The 24,177-nt window shown below is 36.9% G+C and overlaps 2 protein-coding genes across 5 annotated transcripts in view; one reads left to right on the top strand and one right to left on the bottom strand.

Moving 5' to 3' along the window:
- LOC129425681 (protein adenylyltransferase SelO) overlaps positions 1 to 10,955 on the bottom strand; it is a 37,401-nt gene extending 26,446 nt beyond the window's left edge. The window contains exons 1-19 of one of the 4 annotated variants that reach the window (XM_055181796.2): positions 10,670 to 10,954; positions 10,476 to 10,594; positions 9,055 to 9,183; positions 8,907 to 8,971; positions 8,496 to 8,552; positions 7,791 to 7,889; positions 6,804 to 6,871; positions 6,384 to 6,471; positions 6,071 to 6,140; positions 5,857 to 5,929; positions 5,690 to 5,773; positions 5,483 to 5,612; positions 5,361 to 5,405; positions 5,180 to 5,261; positions 5,004 to 5,096; positions 4,841 to 4,920; positions 3,503 to 3,546; positions 3,337 to 3,416; positions 617 to 745 (exon numbers count right to left, since the gene is read on the bottom strand). In XM_055181796.2, coding sequence (XP_055037771.2) covers positions 623 to 745; positions 3,337 to 3,416; positions 3,503 to 3,546; positions 4,841 to 4,920; positions 5,004 to 5,096; positions 5,180 to 5,261; positions 5,361 to 5,405; positions 5,483 to 5,612; positions 5,690 to 5,773; positions 5,857 to 5,929; positions 6,071 to 6,140; positions 6,384 to 6,471; positions 6,804 to 6,871; positions 7,791 to 7,889; positions 8,496 to 8,552; positions 8,907 to 8,971; positions 9,055 to 9,183; positions 10,476 to 10,594; positions 10,670 to 10,844 — 1,704 coding nt within the window. In that variant the 5' untranslated portion in view covers positions 10,845 to 10,954 and the 3' untranslated portion in view covers positions 617 to 622. Of the gene's footprint in view, positions 746 to 3,336; positions 3,417 to 3,502; positions 3,547 to 4,840; positions 4,921 to 5,003; positions 5,097 to 5,179; positions 5,262 to 5,360; positions 5,406 to 5,482; positions 5,613 to 5,689; positions 5,774 to 5,856; positions 5,930 to 6,070; positions 6,141 to 6,383; positions 6,472 to 6,803; positions 6,872 to 7,790; positions 7,890 to 8,495; positions 8,553 to 8,906; positions 8,972 to 9,054; positions 9,184 to 10,475; positions 10,595 to 10,669 lie in introns of all 4 variants that reach the window. The other 3 variants (XM_055181797.2, XM_073864186.1, XM_055181798.2) reach the window with 3 other exon arrangements.
- A 573-nt stretch (positions 10,956 to 11,528) lies between these two features.
- pdss1 (prenyl (decaprenyl) diphosphate synthase, subunit 1) lies at positions 11,529 to 21,263 on the top strand. Its single transcript, XM_055181799.2, has 11 exons — positions 11,529 to 11,733; positions 12,518 to 12,573; positions 13,316 to 13,439; positions 14,765 to 14,895; positions 14,986 to 15,127; positions 16,568 to 16,679; positions 16,755 to 16,864; positions 16,956 to 17,036; positions 17,162 to 17,275; positions 18,797 to 18,877; positions 20,687 to 21,263. Exons 1-11 carry the CDS (start codon positions 11,605 to 11,607, stop codon positions 20,825 to 20,827), a joined length of 1,221 nt encoding a protein of 406 aa, XP_055037774.2. The 5' UTR covers positions 11,529 to 11,604; the 3' UTR covers positions 20,828 to 21,263.
- Positions 21,264 to 24,177: the final 2,914 nt, after the last annotated feature.

The raw sequence follows: 24,177 nt of genomic DNA on the forward strand, positions 1-24,177 counted from the left end.
ATTTAGGCCAAAGTTTTTATGTGATGTTGAAACACATTGGCTTATTTACTTCTGTTGTACTTGTTTTACTGTATATCATTAGACAAACAATTGTAAATACTAATTTTTCTTATTCATCAGATTCTATACTGTAATTAACAGTTATATTATGGTTAGTAACAGATGCTATATCATCAGGTGGTTTTAAGAGTTGGCAACGACGTGTCAATAAAAACGGCTATTGAAGTTTTAGTGTTTATCACATTAAGTCATTTTTACATTGGAATACACTGGTGAGCACATGACGACTTCTAGCTATGAGAAATTCTTATTTAGAGACAAAAAATTTCAGTACAGCTTTGATGAGAGTCGTGCATTGATTTTAACATGGTTAAGGAGTGTTTAAGGCAAATCTTTTAATAAAACAAAACACTTGAAACACAAATTGTTATTGCATCTTAATTATTGACAATAATCGCAAACTTTTCCGCCAATAACACAACACTAGGCTGTTTAATGTGGGCTTACAGGCATGCATATTCAAAATCACTTGAACATGGCTCATTCAATAAGATTGAATGATTGAATATAATTGGTAAAGGAGGAACGGTAAAGTGATGCTTTTGTCCATCAGTACCTGAGGTTAGGAGGAACAGCTGACTCTCAACTGCTGGGCCCACATCGGTGTTTTCCTGGAGTATCCAGCTCTCTCAGCCTCATCCTGAGCAATAAACGGGTTCATAAGAGTCTGCTGCAACAGCGCCACCTAGAAAAACAACATCATAAATTCTGTTACATAGTTTGTGTTATGTCTCTTTGTTTATTTACACTGAAAAAAAAAATGATGTGTTGAATTTTATAAATTTTTTTAAGGTAAGTGGTTGCAATCAATTTATTTGAGCTACATTTAAGTTAAAGTTAAGATAAAGTTTTTTTGTTTAAATGTAGCTTAAATAAATTGATTGCAACAGCTTACCTTAAAAAAATTGATTAAATTCAATGAATCATTTTTTTCAGTGTATTGCAAGAAAGCAATGTTGCATTTAAAAAACGCAAAGACAGCCAAGACCTCTAGGCTGAAAATGGACTAGATCAGGGGTGGCGAAAATCGGTCCTGGAGAGTTTAGCTCCAACTTGCCTCAGCACACCTGCCTAAAAGTTTCTTGTATGCCTAGGCTACGTTTACAAGTGAGCGGCTATTTTCATAAACGGACATTTCGACCTCTCCGGTTTCAAAAATAATATCGTGCACACATGTCAGTTTTCTGAAAGGTGTTTATTTACACGTACCCGTGCATATATGCCGTCAAGAGAAGCTCAAGCCCACGTAAGCCAATCACCGCGGACTGGTTCTTCGTGTTGGAGGGAGGAGTTGTTGCAGTAGGTGTTCGATGATGTCAAAGTACCGCGAGAGCGATTCGAAATTATGCTGCGTTCCAGGCAGGTTTTTGAGCCCCTGAATTACGACTTTAAAACCACGACTTACGACTCTAAACTGGGAGTATGCGTTCCAGGCAGCCTGTAACCTGTGTTTTTACAACCTTCTACCTGTAAAAGTGCACTGGAACGGCAGTCAAACTCGTGACTTCCCACCCGTGAACTCAAACTAGATCGATGTACTCCCAGTTCAGAGTCGTGACTCGTGGTTTTGAAGTCGTAATTTACGGGTTAAAGGTTGCCTGGAACGCAGCATTAGACCTCTACGTGTGATTTCTCAACTCGCGCTACGTTGACATCATCCGTCTGTCGGATCTTGAAGCACCGCATGAAGTCGAACACGCGTAAAATTGCTGAGCTCCGAGCACTTGTCTCTGCTCCTCGACATAATGGAGCAGCTGTATTTGCAAATACAAACACACGAAACGAGTTTGCACGAACATAAATGGGATCTTGGAAGTGTTCAGAGTAGAGGTCTTCACGGGTCCACTTAGATCCGAAAACCTGAGGTCCGACCCGAGACCCGATCGGGTTCGGGTCTAAAAGTTTCACATGTGCCTCGGACACGGGTCGGGTACAATAATAGCGGCATCGGGTCTTGAGTAATTTAAAAATGAATGTGTTTTTTCTGAACGGACCCGAGAAGACCCGAACTCTCTTGCCTGTGTGCGTCAATGTCCTTTTCAAACCTCTCATCTGTTTGCCAAGAGCGCTTGCGACATTGTGTGGTTGTCGGAAGGTTCATTTTCGTTGAGACAAACATGTCAGTCAATTATAAATGTACATTTTAGTGGTTACGTTGGTGTCGTCGTCAGATAACAAAGTAAAACGAATGGAGCAGCTCGCCACCGGAGTTTCTTTCTGTCTGACTGCTGCGCGTGGGTCTGCAGAATGCACACACGTCAGTGCCGTTTACATTCGGTTCCAGTCGGGTAAAAAAAAATGTTCACTAGTTCGGGTCGGACTCGGGTCTAATTTTCTCGGGTTTGTCCTTTCTTTAAAAATTTTTTATTTATGCACGTCGGGTTCGGGTATGAAGGGATTCGGGTCATTTCGGGTCGGGTACATTTCTTTGGACCTGAGAAGACCTCTAGTTCAGAGTAGCAGTCACATGTAAACATAGGTCGCACTTTTGATGTAGGTGGGGGCTCTGGCGCATACTCTGTGACGTTGCCTGCTTAAACATCCGTTTGCGTGTAAACGAGGGGCACAAACGAAGGTAAATCTCTCAGTTTTTAAAAAATAACCATGTACGTGTAAACAGGGCCCTAGTAACCCCTTAACTGGCTGCTTCAGGTGTGTTTAATTATGGTTGTAGCTAAACTCTGCAGGACACCTTCCCTCCAGGACTGAAGTTGCCCATCTCTAAAGAGATCCTAGAAAGTTATAGGCAGGTAAGGTTTAATCAGGGTTAGAGCTAAAATCTGCAGTCATTTGACCATTTAGCATCGTGCTATGGTACAGCAGCAAAGTCCTTGATTATTACGCCAGAATGAGAGTATAGTTCCTAGTTCGGTCTTAGTACATGATGTAACTACAGAACAGTCAAGTTTTAAATAGGAAAAATATCTAAACTATTTGTTTTTTTTATGAGCGCAATGCTAATGGTCTAATCAGATTCAATTAATTATGCTAAGCTATGCTAAAAGTGCTAGCGCCAGACCCAGAGATCGGCTGAATGATTTCCAAAACGGAAAAAATCTAATGTTTAACTTTAGGGGAGCAGGAAAATTAGCATATTTTAGCATAATAAATGTCATTTGCTGTGAAATTTTGTTATCTATACACTTAATTGTTATCTATACATTCATGCATTCATAGTGTCCAAAAACAAGTCACTTCACTGTACAACATTACTGTTCATTTCTAAGTACAAACAAAAAAGTCATGAGTAATTTACCACATGCTGTATGTTCATACCTCTGAAAAGTCGTTTTCCTCTGCTTTTCTAATAGCAGATTCTGCCATCCAGTTCCTCAAAACATATCTTGGATTGATTCCTGTATTACATTACAGTTAAAATTCATTAAGCATACAGTGTAAACCATTGAAAATAATGACATTGAGTAACTTATGACATACATACTTTGCATTCTGTGCTGTCTAGTTTCATCTGACTCGTCGTGATGCCTGTGGAAGACAATTACATAAGGAATAATTGAGATGGACTGTTAAATTATAAAATAATGCACACCCATAGAGGTAATGCAGCACGACGTGAAGCAGAGACATTGCTCTGGTAGTTATTTTAAGACATTTTTAAGGTTCATGCGTGTGTTTATCGAAAAATAATGTATAGTTGTGGAACATTTCGCAACCGATTGAAATAAAGCAATAAACCACCACATGGTTTAAAATATTAACACAACCTAACATAACATTAACATGACCACGATCTTAACTTAAAGGGTCCTATTGTAATGATCTAAGTGCATCGTCTAAAGCGCACGGCTTTAGGGCGTGTCTGACTCGACTTTTGCTAGTTTAACGACAGGAAAAAGTTTTAAAGGGTTGTTCCTATTTTCGTAATGAGTAATGGGTGTGTTTTGGGCATAACCAATATATATATTGTGTGGAGAGAGAGTGCTGCAGGTCATGTTATGTGTAGAAATGGCAAGTGGAAAGGAAGTCTGCCCGGAGTTGGAGGATGCGCCAGCGTCGTATAAGTTTGGTGTGTGGAAATTTTTTTTTATTTCATGTTACCTATGATGACAGCGGAAATCAAACAATAGCAAGAACTGCAGTCTATGGGTTGAATGTGTTTGAACAGCAACAGCCACACGCGACAGCCTTCTCTCCGCCCATTTATCTAATCTGAGGTACTGAACACAATTGTTTTGCGTCTTTTCTGCCATCTGCCGGCAGAAAGTTGCATGTTATTAACTTACTGTCATGCATTGTGTGCAACATTTTTTGTCTCCCTCTTCGTGTTTTGTCCACTTTCCCAGTTGCTAAAAAAACTCTTAAGCCTCTTAAAAGTCCTCGTCTGTGCTCCTAACAATTTTGACCTTAAGACCTCTTTTAAGGGTTAAGATGATTTCTGAATGACTTTTTTCTTTACTAGGATTTTTTCTTTAATTTTAAGAGTAAACGGCCACATTTCTAAGAATTTTCTTAGAATTGCGTCACTAGGAGCCACTTTTTGCACAAAAATTCTTTAGGGATACGGGCCCAGGTTTTAGTCTATTTTAGGTGCCTCAAAGTAGCAACGCGCCAGCAGTACACCTGAACACACCTCGCTTTCCAACCAGCACGCCCATGGGTGCACAAATGTACCCAAATGCATTTACTATTTAAATAACGAGGCACTGGACATAAAAATGATAACTGCATCGGGCTGTACAGTAACTAGCAAAACACTTGCATCGCCCCCTTGTGCCGCGTTGTGCCGGGTGTAAGTAAGAATGCATTACTGTAACATTACCTTGACAGACGCTGTAAATACAGCCGAACCCAGTCTGTGAAATATTCATGTGTTGAGAGGACTGAAAGAGCCCACATTGACTGTAAAGAGATAAAGTCACAGCTAATGGACTGAATTGATGGGAATTAAAGCAGCAGTGGGTGTAAATGAAGTGGTAATGTACCTGAACAACAGAGTCGATCTGAAGATCTGATGCAGTCACTTCACTGAGCTGTCTGAAAGTCATAGTAAAATCTGCACCAGTTTCCTCCATCAGCTAATATCAACAACACCTTACATTAACATATACCATTATATAAAGCTTTAATGATAATACATCACACAGCACTCAATATTTACCTTTAGGAAAAATGCAACTAGATATGAGTCTTCATCTTCATTTTCCAAAAGGCCTAACTTTGCTTTAAACAGCTCAAGGACTCTTAAACAGAGAAGAGTTGGTATTGTTATACGACTCTGATGTTTGAGAAGTATTAATATAGCAATTTCTTGCACATCATTTAATAAATAACATATTTACCTTTGCTGATAGATTTGTGGATATTCTCTCAGTATTTCCTGAGACCTTAATCAAATAATTAGAATAAGACATAAATTCCGTTGTATTGATTTATAAACATTGAAAACAACTTTAGCACCTACTCCAATAGCTGATCTTGAGTCAGTAGTGGTTGAAGAGCCTCTAAAAGTTTTTGAAGATTAAACAGGCCCACGTTAGCCTGTGATCCTATACTGTATCTGCCCTCATCATCAGACAAGTTGGGAACAAAATCTAAAAAAAAAAAAACATTGTATCTAGAAAGAATCAGGTGTCGCTTTTTAGCTGGTCTGAATAATAAAGAAACGTACTTGGTTCATACGATTCCATGAATCCAAATGGACCATAATCCATTGTAATAGAAAGTAGACTAAAGTTATCCGTGTTGCAGACTCCTGAGTAAGAAAAAAACAGATCATTTGGTTACAAATTTTGGAGTTCAGCATAGTTTAAAGTGATAACTAGAAAAAAAACTAACCATGAGCAAATCCAACAGACATCCACTGAGCAATTAAATGTGCCGTTTCATTAACCACCCTAAAGAAAAAAGCCTTCACACAACATGAAAACCACTAGTTAAACGAGTTATAAAAGTATAACAATTTATATTAAGTAAAAAAAAATAATCTAATGATGACTTCACTTTAGGATCTATCACAACAAAATGTCAAAGTTAAACACTGAATGCTTACCACGTATCTGTCAGGGTCATTTGATGGAATAGATCTGAAATGCTCTTTAATCACAAAGTCCAGTAATGTCCTGAAAATAACATTTACATTTATACATTTCCCAGGTGCTGTTATCCGAAGTGACTTACACTGCATTACGAGTTATACATTTTATCAGTTTGTGTGTTCCCTGGGATTGAAGCAACAACCTTTAATGCTGCTACTGCCATTCTCTAACACAGAGCTACAGGAACACATGCAAATTACCCAGTACTAGATAAAGAGCTAGTAGCAACAAATAAAAAGTTACACCGATTAACACAGGTGACTTTACCGTAGGACATTTAACTCTCCAGCTTTGGTCAAAATCTCTAGCGAACCAATACGAAACCAGGACTTTGCAAGGCGCAAAACAACTGCTCCTGATGGATAAAAACAGATGCTGCAGTGACATTTACATATTATATTGAGTTAAATATAAAGATTTCATGGGGTGGATTCGCGGACAGGGATTAGTTTAAACAGAACTAGACCTAATTAGGAAATATAACTAGTTTTTACAAACATGCCTTACTAAAACATTACTTGTGTGCATTTTAAGGGCAAAACAAAGGGAACTGATGTATTTTAAGATATGTGAGTGCAAGTTGTTTTCAGTTTGGACAGCTCTTACATTTATTTTAGTCTAGGACTAGTCTAATCCCTGTCCGGGAAACCGGCCCAATGTGTTTTATTGAATGTTGTTATACTGTACCTCTTTCTTTTATTATATTGCCATTATAAAACTGGTCCCTCCATACAGGCTCCTCACTCACCACCAGACTATCAAACAATCCCAAATACAACATATCACATATAAGAAATATATTTATGATTATTTCTCTTTCCACACTGATATTAAACCCCGTTAATTGGCATTGTCCCTTGAGCAGGACACCCGAGTTAACTTCAATATTTTTCATATAAATGTTAATCACTCGCTACAAACTAAGAAACTTGGAAAGGTCTAAGAATGTAGTTTTCATATTTCAAAACCTTTTAGCACTAATAATAATGCAGTGACTGTAATTTATTAATTTGTGACAAGAGTATGCAGCAAAGCTCAAAGCAAACCAACACAAACCTCATTTTTCATATAATTTTATGTATAAAATAATACTATATTGCATTGTTTTTATTTATTACACTTAATTTAAATGGCTATAACATTTTTTTTCTTATTTAATATTTTCACCTCCAGACTTCTGTAAAAAACTTTAAAGTGTCTTTAGGCTTCTAGAGAAAAAATGCCAGAGTTACATTAATTTGAAGGGGTACATCACCTTTTCACCCCCCACTCAAAAAGGGTTGTGCCAGGTAAAGGGTTAAAACACTTCTTCAGCACACAACATTTTTGGTGACCTCATTATGTCAAAAAATATATAATTAAATATAATGAAAATATACATTATTCGATAATGGTTCTTATACCACGGCGCTGTTGAATGCTTTATTCTGATTGGCTGAGAAATGTTCCATGGGTATGCATTATTTTTCAATAAATGTACACCTTTACATGTCTTAAAATAACCACTAGAGCAATGTTTGTGGTAACTGTGGTATAACTAGAAAGATTGACTCCGATCAATTGAATTATTTGATAATAATGCACACCCACGGTGTAACGCACAGCGCACATTATTTCCAAATAATTAAATGGCCCGGCATTAATTATTCCTTACACACTGTATGTGTTATGTACCTTAAGGCCCTGCTAGTAGGAATCCCTAGAAAGTGCATAGCTTCACTGCACAGAAATTCCCTTACTGAGGATCGAATCACAGCCCGACCATCACCAGACCTACAGTACAAACACAAAACATCAAGAGTACAATACAGTATAAACATTACTGTCACGCACATCATAACCTAAAAGGTAAGGTTAGCATATAAAAGACAATACTACACACACCAAGCAATTATTTTCAGATTATAATAATAATCCACAGATTTACAATAATCTAGAAATAACAGACACACATACAGTGGGGAAAATAGACAAAAAGTCCTGTGTGCCTCCTGGGTAACGAGAAGCCTTTATAGGCCATCATTTAGGACTAAAGCAGCTGATATCAAATAGTACTGAAAGGTGGCAGGGTTTCTCTCTCTAAATACTGACAGATTTTTAGGTGATGATCTGGCTTTCTATGCCATTTTGCACCTTGTTCTTTTCGTGTGTATAATGCTTATTCCCTGTGTCATTTCACTTTATTTATTATGACTCAACTTGTATACTTAAATGTTCTGATTTCTTTGTATGAATACAATATTTGGCTTGATGGCCACATCCGGTGAAAATTTTGTGTCAATAGCCCACTTACAAATCCCCTTACTGATAAAAATGCTGATGTGTCAAATACTTCTTTTCCCCGCTGTAGCATCAGATATATATATATTTTTTTTTTACCGTGAATATGGCGTCTTTCCTGAGCCTTTCAACTGAAGCTCCCATCTTTCACCTTTTCTGCATAACAGAGAAAACAAAAACTGCTGTAAACAAACTAATTATTGATTTGCATTCACATTTACAGTACATTTATGCATTGTGCAGATGCTTTTATCCAAACTTACTACAGTGCATTCAAGTTGACTTTGCTTTTGGCATCGCTACAACCATGATCCATATTAGCACCTATTTTATACACTGATTAAATTTTTGAATTTAATATGTTTAGTTTATAATTTTCTAAACATTTATAAGTTTACTCTTTAATATCACATACAAGTAAAAACAGTTTGGGTTGATACGTGACCACTATCAATTCTTGAAATCTTGAAGTCAAACATGAAACTATAAACAACTATTTTTATATCTCACCTGTTGGTGTATTCACCCAACAGATGTGCTCTTCCATCCCCCAGCTGTCCTGCCCAATAACCAAACTATGAAAGAGAAAACATGGTTGACAGGTTGTTATGGTTTACTTGTGCCTTCAGTTACAAGCCAAACACAAGGAGACAAACACCTGATGTCCTCCGTATCTGTGTGCCAGAGGAACAGAGCCAGCAAACAGCTTCCCACCACTGACACAATAAATAAAATCTTGATTCTGAATCACAGACTGATTCAGATCCAAAATATTCCACAACGCATCCTGAAAAACAAACAAAGACCTTAAATATAAATATGTGCATTTATCCCTTATAAAATGATTGGTAGTGGTACTATGGTACAGTAATGTATCAGCATATTAAATCATAGTACTTTGATAGTACAAAGAAATGAATGTAATCATATGTCATATAATTTACATTTTACAGGGCCAGTCAAAAGTGTGACACATTAAAGTTAAGTATAAGTAAGGCTTATTTGTTGGCTTTTATGAAGAAACGCTAGGAATGCTTTCTTATTTGAAATTCAATTTGTATAAAAGCGTATAAGACACGTTTTGCCAAGTCTGTGGTTTTCTTGTGATATTTGGCTACTTTAAAATAGTTTTTGACATGGATTGAAGGTGGAAGGATTTTGTTAATCAGCAATGCTAAATAATGTAAGATGATTTAATTAATAAAAACAGACTGTACTTCTGATTACGGCCATGCCATAATTTTTAAGAAGATTCAGATTCATTCTTACTTGTGCTTGTTAGAGGAAATTTGGTTTCACAGACTGTATCAGCAACATTCAACAGACACAATACCTGTTTCACTTCAAGGCCCCCTAGTTGCCCACAACAATATTTGTAGGCCCCCCACTCACTCATTTTTTTCCAAATAAAATTAATTAAAGCTTGAAATGACTAGAGAGATGTATATTCGCTACTAAAATAGCTAAACAAATAAGAAACATTTACATATTTTAATGCTAGTTTTGTCCATTTTTTACTAATTTTAAATCATCTTGAGGCCCCCTTGGAAATCTGCTGAGGCCCCGCTGTGGGCCCCGGCCCCCTGGTTGGAAAACACTGCTTTGGAAGAAGAAACTGTGTGCAATGCATAACATTGACTGGTAAATGTGTATTTTACTGTATGTATAGTTTTGGCATTATTTGGGCTATGAGGTCATTGGGTTGGTTTTGTTACAGAGAACTTATAAAAATAAGTAGATGTAAACAAACTTTTGACATTTTGCAGACCTTTGTGGTGTACTTAATTAATTAATTAAATATCCAGTTATATTTATTTAAGTATTATACCCAGTTATAAAGTTAGCCTAACGTCAGGAGATCGTTTTACTAAACAAAAAAGAACATTTTGGTAAAGTAAACTTTCCTGGCGAGCCAAAAACAAACCTTGAAAAATAAACTTTTGGAAACCAAAAACTAAGGTTATGAGAACGTTTTAGGAATTAGTGATATTACAAAAACAAAGTGACTACAATAACAATGGTTTGATTGCATTGATTCAGACATTTAGCACATGTTCATGATACTGAGGGTTTATTTACTAGTGACAGGGCAGCCAATGTCAGAGGCTTTTTCAGAGGAGTGGGCTGACATTCAGAAAACACACAACCCTTCACTGTACGAATAAAGTCACCATCAACTTCATCGAGCGGAAGACCATCTGTAAAACACAAGGACAATTTGTAAGATAAATTGTAAATTAACATAGCGACATTTCATTTGTTTCGAATCTTACCTGATAATGTATGCGTTAATGTTAGTGGTATTTCTGCATTGTGTTTTACACTGAAATCAAAGTGATTAGACGCTTCATCTTCGTTACATTCATTCCTCTCACAAAATTCCTGCTTATCCCTGAATGCGGCTCTGGCAAATAAAATTAAAAATAACGTAAAACTATATTTAATCATTACACAGACAGCAAATTTACTCTTTACTATTTACATCTGAATTCAAAATATTACAGCAGTAGAAAAGTACATCACTTTGTATCGTCCTATATGAAACGCAAATGTAATTCCTCCAGGGGCGCTAGTTGGCCTAAATTCGCTTTAAGGTAAGTTATTTATTTCTTTAAGACATGGAATCGTCCGTATATATTAATACAAATAGGCTTAATATTAAAAATAAACATTAAATGTATATACATTCTATAAGCAAGTTTTATAAAATAATATCAAATAAAAATGCTTCCTTATTAATGACTACGATAATCAACTGTGATTGGTTCAGCCTGACAAGCGCTGTAAAAAGTAACAAATAACACGATACAATGCAGCGTACTTCCGGCCATGTACAATAATCTACATCTGGAAATGGCACTGAAAACTTTAATAACCATTATATTAAAAGAGCACAGTAATTAGATATTATTTAAAGCCCGTAGCTGAGCAATTATAGTTAAAATGCGTGTTCGACTTCATGCGTAGCTGCGCAGACCAGTCAGCGGATGACATCAACGTACCGCGAGAGTGATTCGTTTCGAACACGCCTTTATTCTGGGCCACCAATCCCCGCCCATTTCTAAACTTTATTTTGTTACAATTTTTATATATTCCACTTCCACTCCACCTACTTGTTTTGTAATTGAATCGTAACACAATCGCTTCCGGTTCATGCGGCGGTTTCGTCACGTGACGTCACAGGGCATGTGCTCTGCACCGAGGAAGCATGGCGGTGCCGTGGAGGAGATGTTGGAGGAGCAGATCAGGGGCTGCTGTTATTTTGGATTGGTGCAGCGGCATCAGTGGAAGAGCTTTTACTCGTGCCGCTTCAACCGCCTCCAGAGACGCGCGACAGGTACTGAAACTCTTGCCTGCATGAGAGACAAATCAGCACATACAGACAGTGAGGAAGGTCACTGGCTCGAGCAGTGCAGAATGAATGACAGATCACATTCACAGATCACTCTGATAGATTGTGGTTTAAGTATTAAGATGAGTGTAAAGTCTTTACATTATAATACTCTTATAGGTCTCAGTGTAAATGGAGTGATGTTTGTTAAGAATCTGTGTCTTGCATTCACTCCCTGTGTAAAGGTCAAGAACTTGTGTAACTTACTGCAGAAGTTATGAAAGTTGAGACACTCCCATTACTCAATAAATCACTCTTTACGTTGAACAGGAAGTCAGGCATGTACCAGCTGGAGGTGTTGGAAATTTGGCTTTACCCATACTTTGTGTTTATGAACAATTTCTCTTATTGTCATTTATAATAAAAGTGCCTGATAACTGTAAAACTTTCTTCAAAAAGTATTTCCTTTTAGTGCAAAAACACTGACAACAAATTAGTGCCATCAAATGGTCCTGCTGTACTAATGCTTTTACTTTAACGCTGCTTTGTAACAATGCAAAATGTGAAAAGTGATATAACATCAATTTTATTGAACTGAAAGTCTGAAAGACATACTGTATTTTTGGATGTATTTTTCCTATATTTTTATCAACCTTTCTGATGTTGGCCATCTTTCAAAGCTTCAAAACAACACAGTATACAAATAACAAAATTCAGATGTGCGAATTGTGATATTTTATTATAAAAGTCTCTTGTATGGTACTTAGTTTTTATTATTTATGTGTTTCAGATTCTAATCCGACACGGATTGTCACATAATTTAGACAAATCAGCTTCACTTACACGGTATGTCAAAGGTCAGATAAATATATGTTTACAAACACAGTATGTATAGATAAATTAGTGCTAATTGTACTTGACTCCTGTAAATATTTTTAGGGTATATATTTATTTTTTAATGTTGGTTTGATTAAGTGTGCAGTTGTTTCGTTATCATTTTACATCATGTTTCTTGACTTTTAAATTTTAATCCTTTAAATTTTTATCAACTCTTTCCCTGCCATTGACGAGTTATCTTTTCAATTAAGAGAAAACACTTTCCTGTCAATGACTAGTTTTTATGGCAATCCATATATCTGCTATTATCCACTAGATGGAGCTCTTACCCAACTTACAAAACACTGATACATCTATTGATCCAAAAACAGTAAAAACTTTGATCATTGTTCTGAATCTGAAATCTAACAAAAGTCTTTTACAAAAATGCAATTATCTATTTTTGAAGAAAGCTACCCATATTTGAAATGTGATGAAAAGAGAACAAATGAAGATAGGATGTTTTTTTTTTGTTTAAAAGCAGAGGGTCTGTTCTTTCATTTGATATGTTGTATGTTTATATATTTTAAGAAGAACATTTTCTGGAATGCATTAAACTTTTGTGAAAATCATAAAAAATGCTGGACTAGCAATTTTTTTTAAAAAACGCTGGTGGGTAAAAAGTAAAAAATATATACCTTGTTTATTTCCTGTTATTCATTTTATTGAATTTCTAAATCTCATTGCATTTATTTTTCTATTTGCCTTTCAGGTACAGACATCTGTACCCAACACAGAGAATCTGCTGCTGCAGTATACACAGTGATGCAAAGTTAAAAGATCCTTTTTCACTTGCACAAAATGACTTGCAAAACTTATACGAAGACATTAAAAAGGTAAGACAAAAAATGAATGGTGTAGTTTTTGTAAATAGTTTTCTGGTGTTTACATAATGCATTTGTTATAAGTCATTGTCTTCTATTGTTTTAAAAAGCATTTTATTTATTAATCTGTACAGGCCAGCAAACCCTAAATACTTTATACCACTCACTGTGCTCCTGTAGCTCAAATGGTAGCATAGTCCTGGCAGCAACACTAACGTCTTGGGTTCAAATCCCAGGAAATGTATGTGCTGCTAAAATACGTAGCCTACCCTCATAAGCCCCTATTTTCCTGTATACGTTATAGTTCCGCGGGGGTAAAATGACCCCAGAGATTAAAAGAGTGAAAAAATATATACATTTTTAATGATACAAATAATATTCATTATATAATCATATAATCATAATATAATCCTTTTTTTTTCATTTACTTCCCATCTATACATTAATGCTGTGTTTTGGGAGATATGAAGTACTTTTATATTCGTTTATCACTCAATTCCTCAACTACACCATTAGCTTTCCTGTAAAATATATTTTTTTTTTGAAAAATTCACATAAATTATGATTTAAATTTGATTTAAATTGTTTTTAGATATTGATCTAGATGTTATGTGTTGAATTCGGCCATTTGGTGTTTAGAAAAAAAAAACCATTAAAGAATTACAGTTTAGGAATTAAATCATTTTGACCAGCAGAGGCCCATAGAGACCCATTCATTTTACTGTATGTGACCAACTGCTCAACATCAGTACTTTAGTGAAATGTTTTGTGAATTTATGTTTATATAAACATTAGAAAAAACATTAAAAATAAATATTATTTTAAATAGTAAATTCTTTTGTAGTTTTTGATGCATTTTGAAATGTTTTTACAAAATGCCACAGAAATTTGACTGAATGTGTGTGTGTGTGTGTGTGTGTGTGTGTGTGTGTGTGTGTGTGTGTGTGTGTGTGTGTCCGTGTGTGTGTTTGCGTGTTTGTGATTTTTTTTTGTGCATTTCCAATTAATTTCAATTGGGGTCATTTTTACCCACAAAGGGCCTCTTTTGGTAAATTGTATTACTCCTCTTCAGAACAACCGAATCAAGCCCAGTTTTTTATATGAATCTTGACAGATAATCTGGAAAAGTCACAACATCTTATTCCACTCAGATGAAGGGAACCATGTTTTTAAACTAAAGAATAGTGGCTTGGGGGTAGAGTTGACCCCAAGGGTCTTATGAGGGTTAAATGTACTAATGATCACTTTGAATAAAAGTCTAACTCAATTTTCCACTTTCCCTCACAGTCGTTCATTTTATGAAGCAAAATACTAAAAGCATTTTATTTCTCCTTTAGGAAATGTTTGCGTCCAAAGCTGAGCTCAAGTCTCTGTGTGATTATTACTTTGACGGGAAAGGAAAAGCTTTCAGACCCATGATTGTGGTTTTAATGGCTCGAGCATGTAACGTCCACAGCAACAAAGAGAGGTAAGAAACGCCTTTATATCTCTGTTCAGATGCTGTACTTCAGTCAAGTGATTTTACGGGAACCATAGAGACATTTCTTGTTTCCCTCAGCGCTCTTCTGCCAGCGCAGCGGTCTATAGCTATGATCTCTGAGATGATCCACACTGCCAGCTTAGTGCACGATGATGTCATCGATGACTCCGACACTCGACGTGGAAAACACACCATTAATAACGTTTGGGGAGAAAGAAAAGTGAGTATCCCATTTGATTATAAAATTTATCAGTGGGTCACAACCCTAATATGTTTCTGATTGCTTAAAGGAATAGTCTACTCATTTTCAATATTAAAATATGTTATTACCTTAACTAAGAATTGTTGATACATCCCTCTATCATCTGTGTGCGTGCACGTAAGTGCTGGAGCGCGCTGTGATGCTTCGATAGCATTTAGCTTAGCCCCATTCATTCAATGGTACCATTTAGAGATAAAGTAAGAAGTGACCAAACACATCAACGTTTTTCCTATTTAAGACGAGTAGTTATACGAGCAAGTTTGGTGGTACGAAATAAAACGTAGAGCTTTTCTAAGCGGATTTAAAAGAGGAACTATATTTAATGGCGTAATAGCACTTTTGGGAGTACTTTGACTCGGCGCAGTAACACCCTCCCTCTCCCATTAAGAGAGTGAGAAGGGGAGCGGACTTTTCAGGCGAGTCGAAGTACTCCCAAAGGTGCTATTACCCCATTAAATATAGTTCCTCTTTTAAATCCGCTTAGAAAAGCTCTACGTTTTATTTCGTACCACCAAACTTGCTCGTATAACTACTCGTCTTAAATAGGAAAAACGTTGATGTGTTTGGTCACTTCTAACTTTATCTCTAAATGGTACAATTGAATGAATGGGGCTAAGCTAAATGCTATCGAAGCGTCGCAGCGCGCTCCAGCGCTTACATGCACGCACACAGATGATAGAGGGATGTATCAACAATTCTTAGTTAAGGTAATAACATATTTTAATATTGAAAATGAGTAGACTATTCCTTTAAGGACAGAACAGTTAAAAACTATGCTGAATGCAAATTTTAAAATCAAGCTATGTAACTATACCATCAAGAAACAACTAGGACACACTGGATTTTTTTGCTGGGCCATTTTGCCTTTATTGATAGACAGTTAGTAATTGAGAGGTAACAGGAAAGTACAGGGTGGAAAGAGGGGTATGGGATCGGCAAAGGACCTCGAGCTGGGATTTGAACTCGGGTCGCTAGATGTGCGTTTGCACCATATGTCAGAGGACTGTCCACTCACTACACCATCGGCTTCGACGAGAAACAACTAGGATATAAAAATGATTAAACCGTTGAACTTACAAAAAATTGTAAATATGTTGTCTATTGGCAAAATTTATCAGTCACTTGGCAGAAGATAGAACGATAAATAAAAACAAAAACCGAGTACAAATTGCTAACCACAAAAAACTTTTTAGCATGTATCGTTTTGTATATTGTTGGGGCTAAGCATGACAATACAATTTTGTTGGTACTTTGGTATACTACAGTATGTTGGTCCTGCATTTGCCATGTCTAATATAACCTCTGGGTCTCCGAACCAAATGAGAACCACTGTACTGCTGAAATATTTCTGATTATTAACTGAAAATAACCAATGATATGTAACTGTGTAATGGTTAGGCTATCCTGGCTGGAGATTTCATTCTGTCAGTGGCATCTATGGCACTTGCACGTATTGGAAACAATGCAGTAGTTTCTGTGTTGTCACAAGTAATAGAAGACCTCGTACGAGGTAAGTCACCCTGTTGAGTAATACACATTATCTTAGGTTAACGTCCCGTTTCTAATTCTTGTTTATAAATTCTAGGTGAATTTATGCAGTTGGGGTCTAAGGAGAACGAAAACGAGCGATTCAAGCACTACCTTGAAAAAACCTTTAAGAAGACTGCAAGTCTTATCGCTAACAGTTGTAAAGCAGTATGTACGTTCTGTTTTACAAACAATAAGATGAAGTTTAATACTAGAAATAGAGTTTTAAGTGTAAGCATCACTGTATGTGAAATTTTAGGTGTCAATCCTGGTGAACTCTGATCCGGAGGTGCACGAAATCGCGTATCAGTATGGACGAAACGTTGGCATTGCATTCCAGGTAATGTTTTTAGAGATGCAATTTTCACGTAATGGATTTTAACATTAATCACACAATATTGTACATAAAATGGCCAGAATGTCTACAGTTTTAAAGATTCAACTTGGTTGTGTAATCTGTGTCAGCTTGTGGATGATGTTCTGGACTTCACATCCTGTGCTAAACACCTGGGCAAACCATCAGCTGCTGATCTCAAACTGGGTCTCGCCACCGGACCGGTTCTGTTTGCTTGCCAGCAGGTACAACAGCTGAACACTGATCAGTAATCTTGGATTATAATAGGTGTGTTTAACTTTATGCTGCGCTGCAAGTACTGACAGGTGGATGACATCATAGTACTCAGGGTTCCCACAGGTCCTTGAAATCCTTGAAAGTTTTTGAATCTGGGGAAAAAATTCAAGGCCCTGGGAAGTTTTTGAAAATATTCATACTGTACATAGATACAGGTCATTAAAAGTGCTTGAATCTATTTTATGCAAGATGTTTTCTGGAAAAAATCCATATTATTCCCTGTGTAGTGTAGGATAATATCATAAAAATTCTAGACTTTTAAGCACACGTGCTGAACTCTTCGCTTTAAATGCTTATATCTTCTGTATGCGAATGTTGATTCATACCTAAATGTTTTTTTTCATAGTTGTGTTTGACGCATGAAGACGTCTCTGGATACGTATGTAACTGTTGTTCTCTGAGAAGGGAACGAGACGCTCCGTCTCCCTTGCCATACTTCCTGCGTCCCTATAACGCCGTCTTTGGCAATATTTCAGATAGCAATATACTTCCTGGCTCCGGCGTCACTCTGTCTTTGTCGTTAAGCCTCACCATTGGTTGAATTTGATATACACATTCAGACGCACTTACCCCTGGAGGTGTCCCCAAAGTGTCACCGCAGTGACGCAGCACAATTTCCCTCGAAAGGGAACTGTAACAATGTATCTTAAAAGGTAACACAATGTATCCTTGCTCTCACTTGAAATGTGTCCCCACATTTAGTCCTTGAATTTCAGGGTATTGGACCTGGAAAGTCCTTGAAAGGTCATTGAATTTGAAATGAACTATGGTGTGGGAACCCTGAGTACCGTGAGAGAATAATCATAGGCAGAAGTTTCGAATCGCTTTTGCTGTACATGTCAGTAGTTGCAGCACAGATGAATTCGAACACACCTGTTGTTACTTCCCTTAATGACTAAAAGTCAGTTGATACAATAACTGTTAATGTTTAACATTGTCATAGGTTTTATGATTTTGTACTTTGTTCCTAAGCCATACATTTAATTTCTTTTTTTATTACGCGGCACTCTAAAATGCTTGATTCTGATTGACCAGTCTGAGATAACAAACCACCTAACATATATGACATTATATTTACAAATGATTAAACCAAATAGTGTGTTTGTGACATTTGAGCATCTTGTCTTATCTTAAAACCGAAAGTAAACGTGTTTCCTCGCAGAAGGTCTGCATTCATTAAATACTGATCAAAATATTTTATTCGCTTATTTTTAATGTTCCTTACCTTACTTATGATGTAAATAGGCGTGTAATAAGCAGGATAATGTACAGGCAGCAGGTTGTTATCGCAAAATATGCCCCTTCACACTCTCAGGTCATATTTCTGCGATAACAACCTGCGTCATGTACATTATCGCTTACTTATGGAAAAATGGTCAGTTATACATGATTGTGTGCAGTTGGTATTATAAATGATATCCAAACCATGTTTACACTTTCACAACACTTCTTTCTTGTTTTATCATTAGTTTCCTGAGCTGCATGCGATGATCATGAGGCGTTTCAGCTCTGATGGAGATGTAGACAGAGCTTGGCATTATGTCCAGAAGGTAAGACTAGATTTCTATAAGGATAAATCGCATAAGAACATGTCCCGGTCACATTTCACCCTAAAAATGTTTGTAATTATTTTAAATGTATTTTTAGGACAACATTTTTCAGATTTTGGGACCTACATTTTCATTGCTATAATGCCTCTGAATGTATAGTGTTTTACTTATGTAAAAATATGATAGAAAATATATAAATATATAAAAAGGGGTAAAGCAAATGCTGTGCTTTTTATAATACTTTTATCTACAACACAACGAGAGTAAAACTGAGATTGTTTTTTCAGTAAAAACATTTTTTAAGGTAAAAGTCTGCATACAGCGGGGAAGGTAGGTATTTGACACATCAGCATTTTTGTCAGTGAGGGGATTTCTAAGTGGGCTATTGACACAAAGTTTACACCAGATGTAGCCATCCAGCCAAATGATGAATTCATACAAAGAAATCAGAACATTTGGGTATACAAGTTGAGTCGTAGTAGATAAAGTGAAATGACACAGGGAATAAGTATTGAACACAAGAAGAGAACAAGGAGCAAAATGGCATAGAAAGCCAGGAGATCACCTGAAATCTGTCAGTATTGAAAGAGAAACCCTGACCCCTATCAGTATTAATTAATATCAGCTGCTTTAGTCCTAATTGATGGCCTATAAAGGCTTCTCATTACTCAGGAGGCACACAGGAAAGACTTCATAATGGGTAAAAGCAAAGAACTCTCTCAAGATCTTCGTAATCTTATCGTTGAAAGGCATTTTGATGTTCTCCAAGAGCCAAGAACCACTCGGGCAGAACTTCAGGAAGACCTTGCATCAGCAGGAACTAAGCAATGCACTGAACCGGCATGGCATCCATGCACGCTTACCATGAAGATTCCATTGCTAAACAAAAAGCATGTTGAGGCTTGGCTAAAGTTTGCGAAAGAGCATTTGGAGAAGCCTGTGGATTATTGGGAGACTATAGTATGGTCAGATGAAAGCAAAATGTAACTTTTTGGCAGTCATTCTAGTACACACCATGTTTGGAGAAGAAATGGCACTGCCCACCACCCAAAGAACACCATACAAACAGTTAAGTTTGGGGGTGGAAGCATCATGGTTTGGGGCTGCTTTTAGCAAGGGGTACTGGCAGACTTCATATTATTGAAGGCAGGATGAATGGAGATAAAAATCTGCTGCCATCTACCAGAAAGCTGAAAATGAAAAGAGGGTGGACAAACACAAGGCCAAGGAAACAATGAAGTGGTTTAAAAAAAAAAGAAAACCAAGTTGCTTTAATGGCCCAGTCAATCACCTGACCTAAATCCCAAAGAAAATCTATGGAGAGAACTGAAGATCAAAGTTCATAAAAGAGGCCCAAGGAACCTTCAAGATTTAAAGACCATTTGTTGGAAAGAATGGGCCAGAATCACTCCTGAGCAATGCAGACGACTGGTCTCTCCATACAAGAGGCGCTGTAATCACCAACAAAGGCTTTTCTACAAAGTATTAAATAAAGTGTGTTCAATACTTATTCCCTGTGTCATTTCACTTTATTTATTATGACTCAACTTGTATACTTAAATGTTCTGATTTCTTTGTATGAATTCAATATTTGGCTACATCCGGTGGAAATTTCGTGTCAACAGCCCACCCAGAAATCCCCCCACCGACAACAATGCTGATGTGTCAAATATTTATTTTGCCCACTGTAATTGTTGTTATCAGTACAGTTATTTATTTTGTATTGTATTATTATTGTATTTTGGATGTTTTTTACATGTGTGATACTAGAATATTTAACTAGTTGTGAATTCTTTCTCAAACACACAGAGTGATGGTGTGGAACAGACTAACTACCTCGCCCAACGCTACTGCCAAGAGGCCATCCATCAGATCAGTCGTCTGCGGCCATCTACAGAGCGAGACGCATTGATCCGACTGACCGAGCTGGTGTTGAGCAGGGATAAGTGAGCCTGAATCCAGAGCTCCATACTCAGGCAGCTACACCTCTGCAGGCCCCTCTCCTCCTACACATAAACACCCGGGCCTTCACAGAGATCAAAGAATGAACTATTCACCTTGTTGTTACCGTTTGCTTTACTGTACTGTAATCGCAGAGCTCTTCCTGTCATGGAGCGCATAAACCGTTACCGGTACAGAAGAGGAAGATCTGCAAGATCATTGTAATTCCAGATGTAGCACAGATGCTACTGTCACGTGTGTGTGTGTGTGTGTGTGTGGATACTTTACAAGCAATTGCCCAAACATCCGTCCACAAAAGGCCAAACGTCTTCCATTTTACTGTAAGATGTTATTGTCAGTGTACTTATACATCAAGTGCTCAATAACAACCAAGGCCTTAAACCACACTAGCTATGTATTTAAATTAAATAAGGTATTTTTTTAAAGTAAACATCCTGTCTGCATCTTTTTTCATCTTCACTAACAGCTTGAACTGGGAAGCAACTTCCCCCATCGGCTCTCATTCTCTATATGCTGTCCACTTGTCTGTAAGCTCACTGATATAGGTTTTTCAAATGGCTGTCTAGAATTTAGGGTGTCCCTTTTTCATTGCAAAGACAGGGTTCCTATTCTTAAATCTAATTCCCTGACTTTTCCTGACTAAAAAGTTAAATTTCCATGACGTAAGTCCAAGATGCCTGGATAATGTAGTGTACACCGTGAGTTTATAAAAACGTAGTTTAAAGGGGACATTTCACAAACTTTTTAAAGATGTTAAATAAATCATTGGTGTCCCCAGAGTATGTTTGTGAACTTCTAGCTCAAAATATCATATAGATAATTTATTTTAACCTAATTGCCAATTTGTAGGTGTGAACAAAACTGTGCTGTTTTTGGGTGTGTACTTTTAAATGCAAATGAGCTGATCTCTGCACTAAATGGCAGTGCTGTGGTTGGATAGTGCAGGTTAAGGGGTGGTAGTATCCCCTATTGACATCACATAAATAAAGTCCTGTCTAGCCTGTTTATCGAGAATAAAGTCGCTGTTTAGCGAGAATAAAGTCGCTGTTTAGCGAGAATAAAGTCGCTGTTTAGCGAGAATAAAGTCGCTGTTTAGCGAGAATAAAGTCGCTGTTTAGCGAGAATAAAGTCGCTGTTTAGCGAGAATAAAGTCGCTGTTTAGCGAGAATAAAGTCGCTGTTTAGCGAGAATAAAGTCGCTGTTTAGCGAGAATAAAGTCGCTGTTTAGCGAGAATAAAGTCGCTGTTTAGCGAGAATAAAGTCGCTGTTTAGCGAGAATAAAGTCGCTGTTTAGCGAGAATAAAGTCGCTGTTTAGCGAGAATAAAGTCGCTGTTTAGCGAGAATAAAGTCGCTGTTTAGCGAGAATAAAGTCGCTGTTTAGCGAGAATAAAGTCGCTGTTTAGCGAGAATAAAGTCGCTGTTTAGCGAGAATAAAGTCGCTGTTTTTAATGAGAATAAAGTCGCTGTTTTTAATGAGAATAAAGTCGCTGTTTTTAATGAGAATAAAGTCGCTGTTTTTAATGAGAATAAAGTCGCTGTTTTTAATGAGAATAAAGTCGCTGTTTTTAATGAGAATAAAGTCGCTGTTTTTAATGAGAATAAAGTCGCTGTTTTTAATGAGAATAAAGTCGCTGTTTAGCGAGAATAAAGTCGCTGTTTAGCGAGAATAAAGTCGCTGTTTAGCGAGAATAAAGTCGCTGTTTAGCGAGAATAAAGTCGCTGTTTAGCGAGAATAAAGTCGCTGTTTAGCGAGAATAAAGTCGCTGTTTAGCGAGAATAAAGTCGCTGTTTAGCGAGAATAAAGTCGCTGTTTAGCGAGAATAAAGTCGCTGTTTAGCGAGAATAAAGTCGCTGTTTAGCGAGAATAAAGTCGCTGTTTAGCGAGAATAAAGTCGCTGTTTAGCGAGAATAAAGTCGCTGTTTAGCGAGAATAAAGTCGCTGTTTAGCGAGAATAAAGTCGCTGTTTAGCGAGAATAAAGTCGCTGTTTTTAATGAGAATAAAGTCGCTGTTTTTAATGAGAATAAAGTCGCTGTTTAGCGAGAATAAAGTCGCTGTTTAGCGAGAATAAAGTCGCTGTTTAGCGAGAATAAAGTCGCTGTTTAGCGAGAATAAAGTCGCTGTTTAGCGAGAATAAAGTCGCTGTTTAGCGAGAATAAAGTCGCTGTTTAGCGAGAATAAAGTCGCTGTTTAGCGAGAATAAAGTCGCTGTTTAGCGAGAATAAAGTCGCTGTTTAGCGAGAATAAAGTCGCTGTTTAGCGAGAATAAAGTCGCTGTTTAGCGAGAATAAAGTCGTAAAATTTCGAGAATGAAGTAAGTCAGTTTAGACTTACTTGCCAATTTGTAGGTGTGAACAAAACTGTGCTGTTTTTGGGTGTGTACTTTTAAATGCAAATGAGCTGATCTCTGCACTAAATGGCAGTGCTGTGGTTGGATAGTGCAGGTTAAGGGGTGGTAGTATCCCCTATTGACATCACATAAATAAAGTCCTGTCTAGCCTGTTTATCGAGAATAAAGTCGCTGTTTAGCGAGAATAAAGTCGCTGTTTAGCGAGAATAAAGTCGCTGTTTAGCGAGAATAAAGTCGCTGTTTAGCGAGAATAAAGTCGCTGTTTAGCGAGAATAAAGTCATTGTTTAGCGAGAATAAAGTCGCTGTTTAGCGAGAATAAAGTCGCTGTTTAGCGAGAATAAAGTCGTAAAATTTCGAGAATGAAGTAAGTCAGTTTAGACTTGTTTACTGCATTAAGACAGTTATAAATACACTAGATTCACTACACTATAATATATTATTAATAAGCATGTACGGTCAAGCAGAAAAGCCCAGAATGTGCTCGTTTTCATTGAATGAAACAAACGTGCACTTTAGCGGCTTGTGTTGTTATACTGGGATGTTCTGCTTGCCTCTACACAGAATGTTTTTATTAATAAAATGTTTGCTGAATATGGTGTTTTAATAGATGCATTAAGCCACATTCAATGTTGTCTTTTAGGGTTTTATATAATTTATAATGCAAAGCTTTTATATTGTTGCTTTCATAAGAACATGCCTAAAGTGAAACATAGCCTACTCCTTATACCCATCACCTGTGCACTTTCATTTAGGTTCTCCATGTGCATTACCCTACCCCAGATCTGCTTGTTCACATCACACATGTTAATGTAAAACTATGACATTATTATAAAAATATTACAACTTCATTCTCGTTATATTACGACTTTATTCTCGTTAAATAACGACTTTATTTTCAAAATTATATTTATTCTGACTTTTTTCTCGTTAAATAATGACTTTATTCTCTAATTTTAATGACTTTAATTTCGAGATGGTTTTATGTTT

Source organism: Misgurnus anguillicaudatus, chromosome 25 (genome assembly GCF_027580225.2).
Source record: "Misgurnus anguillicaudatus chromosome 25, ASM2758022v2, whole genome shotgun sequence".
Lineage (NCBI taxonomy): Eukaryota > Metazoa > Chordata > Actinopteri > Cypriniformes > Cobitidae > Misgurnus > Misgurnus anguillicaudatus.

Excerpts from the sequence above, each read along its gene's own strand:
- pdss1 (XM_055181799.2), top strand. The coding sequence starts at position 11,605 with ATGGCGGTGCCGTGGAGGAGATGTTGGAGGAGCAGATCAGGGGCTGCT. Across the intron at positions 16,680-16,754 it reads AATAGAAGACCTCGTACGAG|GTGAATTTATGCAGTTGGGG; the intron begins GTAAGTCACCCT and ends TATAAATTCTAG. Across the intron at positions 18,878-20,686 it reads CTTGGCATTATGTCCAGAAG|AGTGATGGTGTGGAACAGAC; the intron begins GTAAGACTAGAT and ends TCAAACACACAG.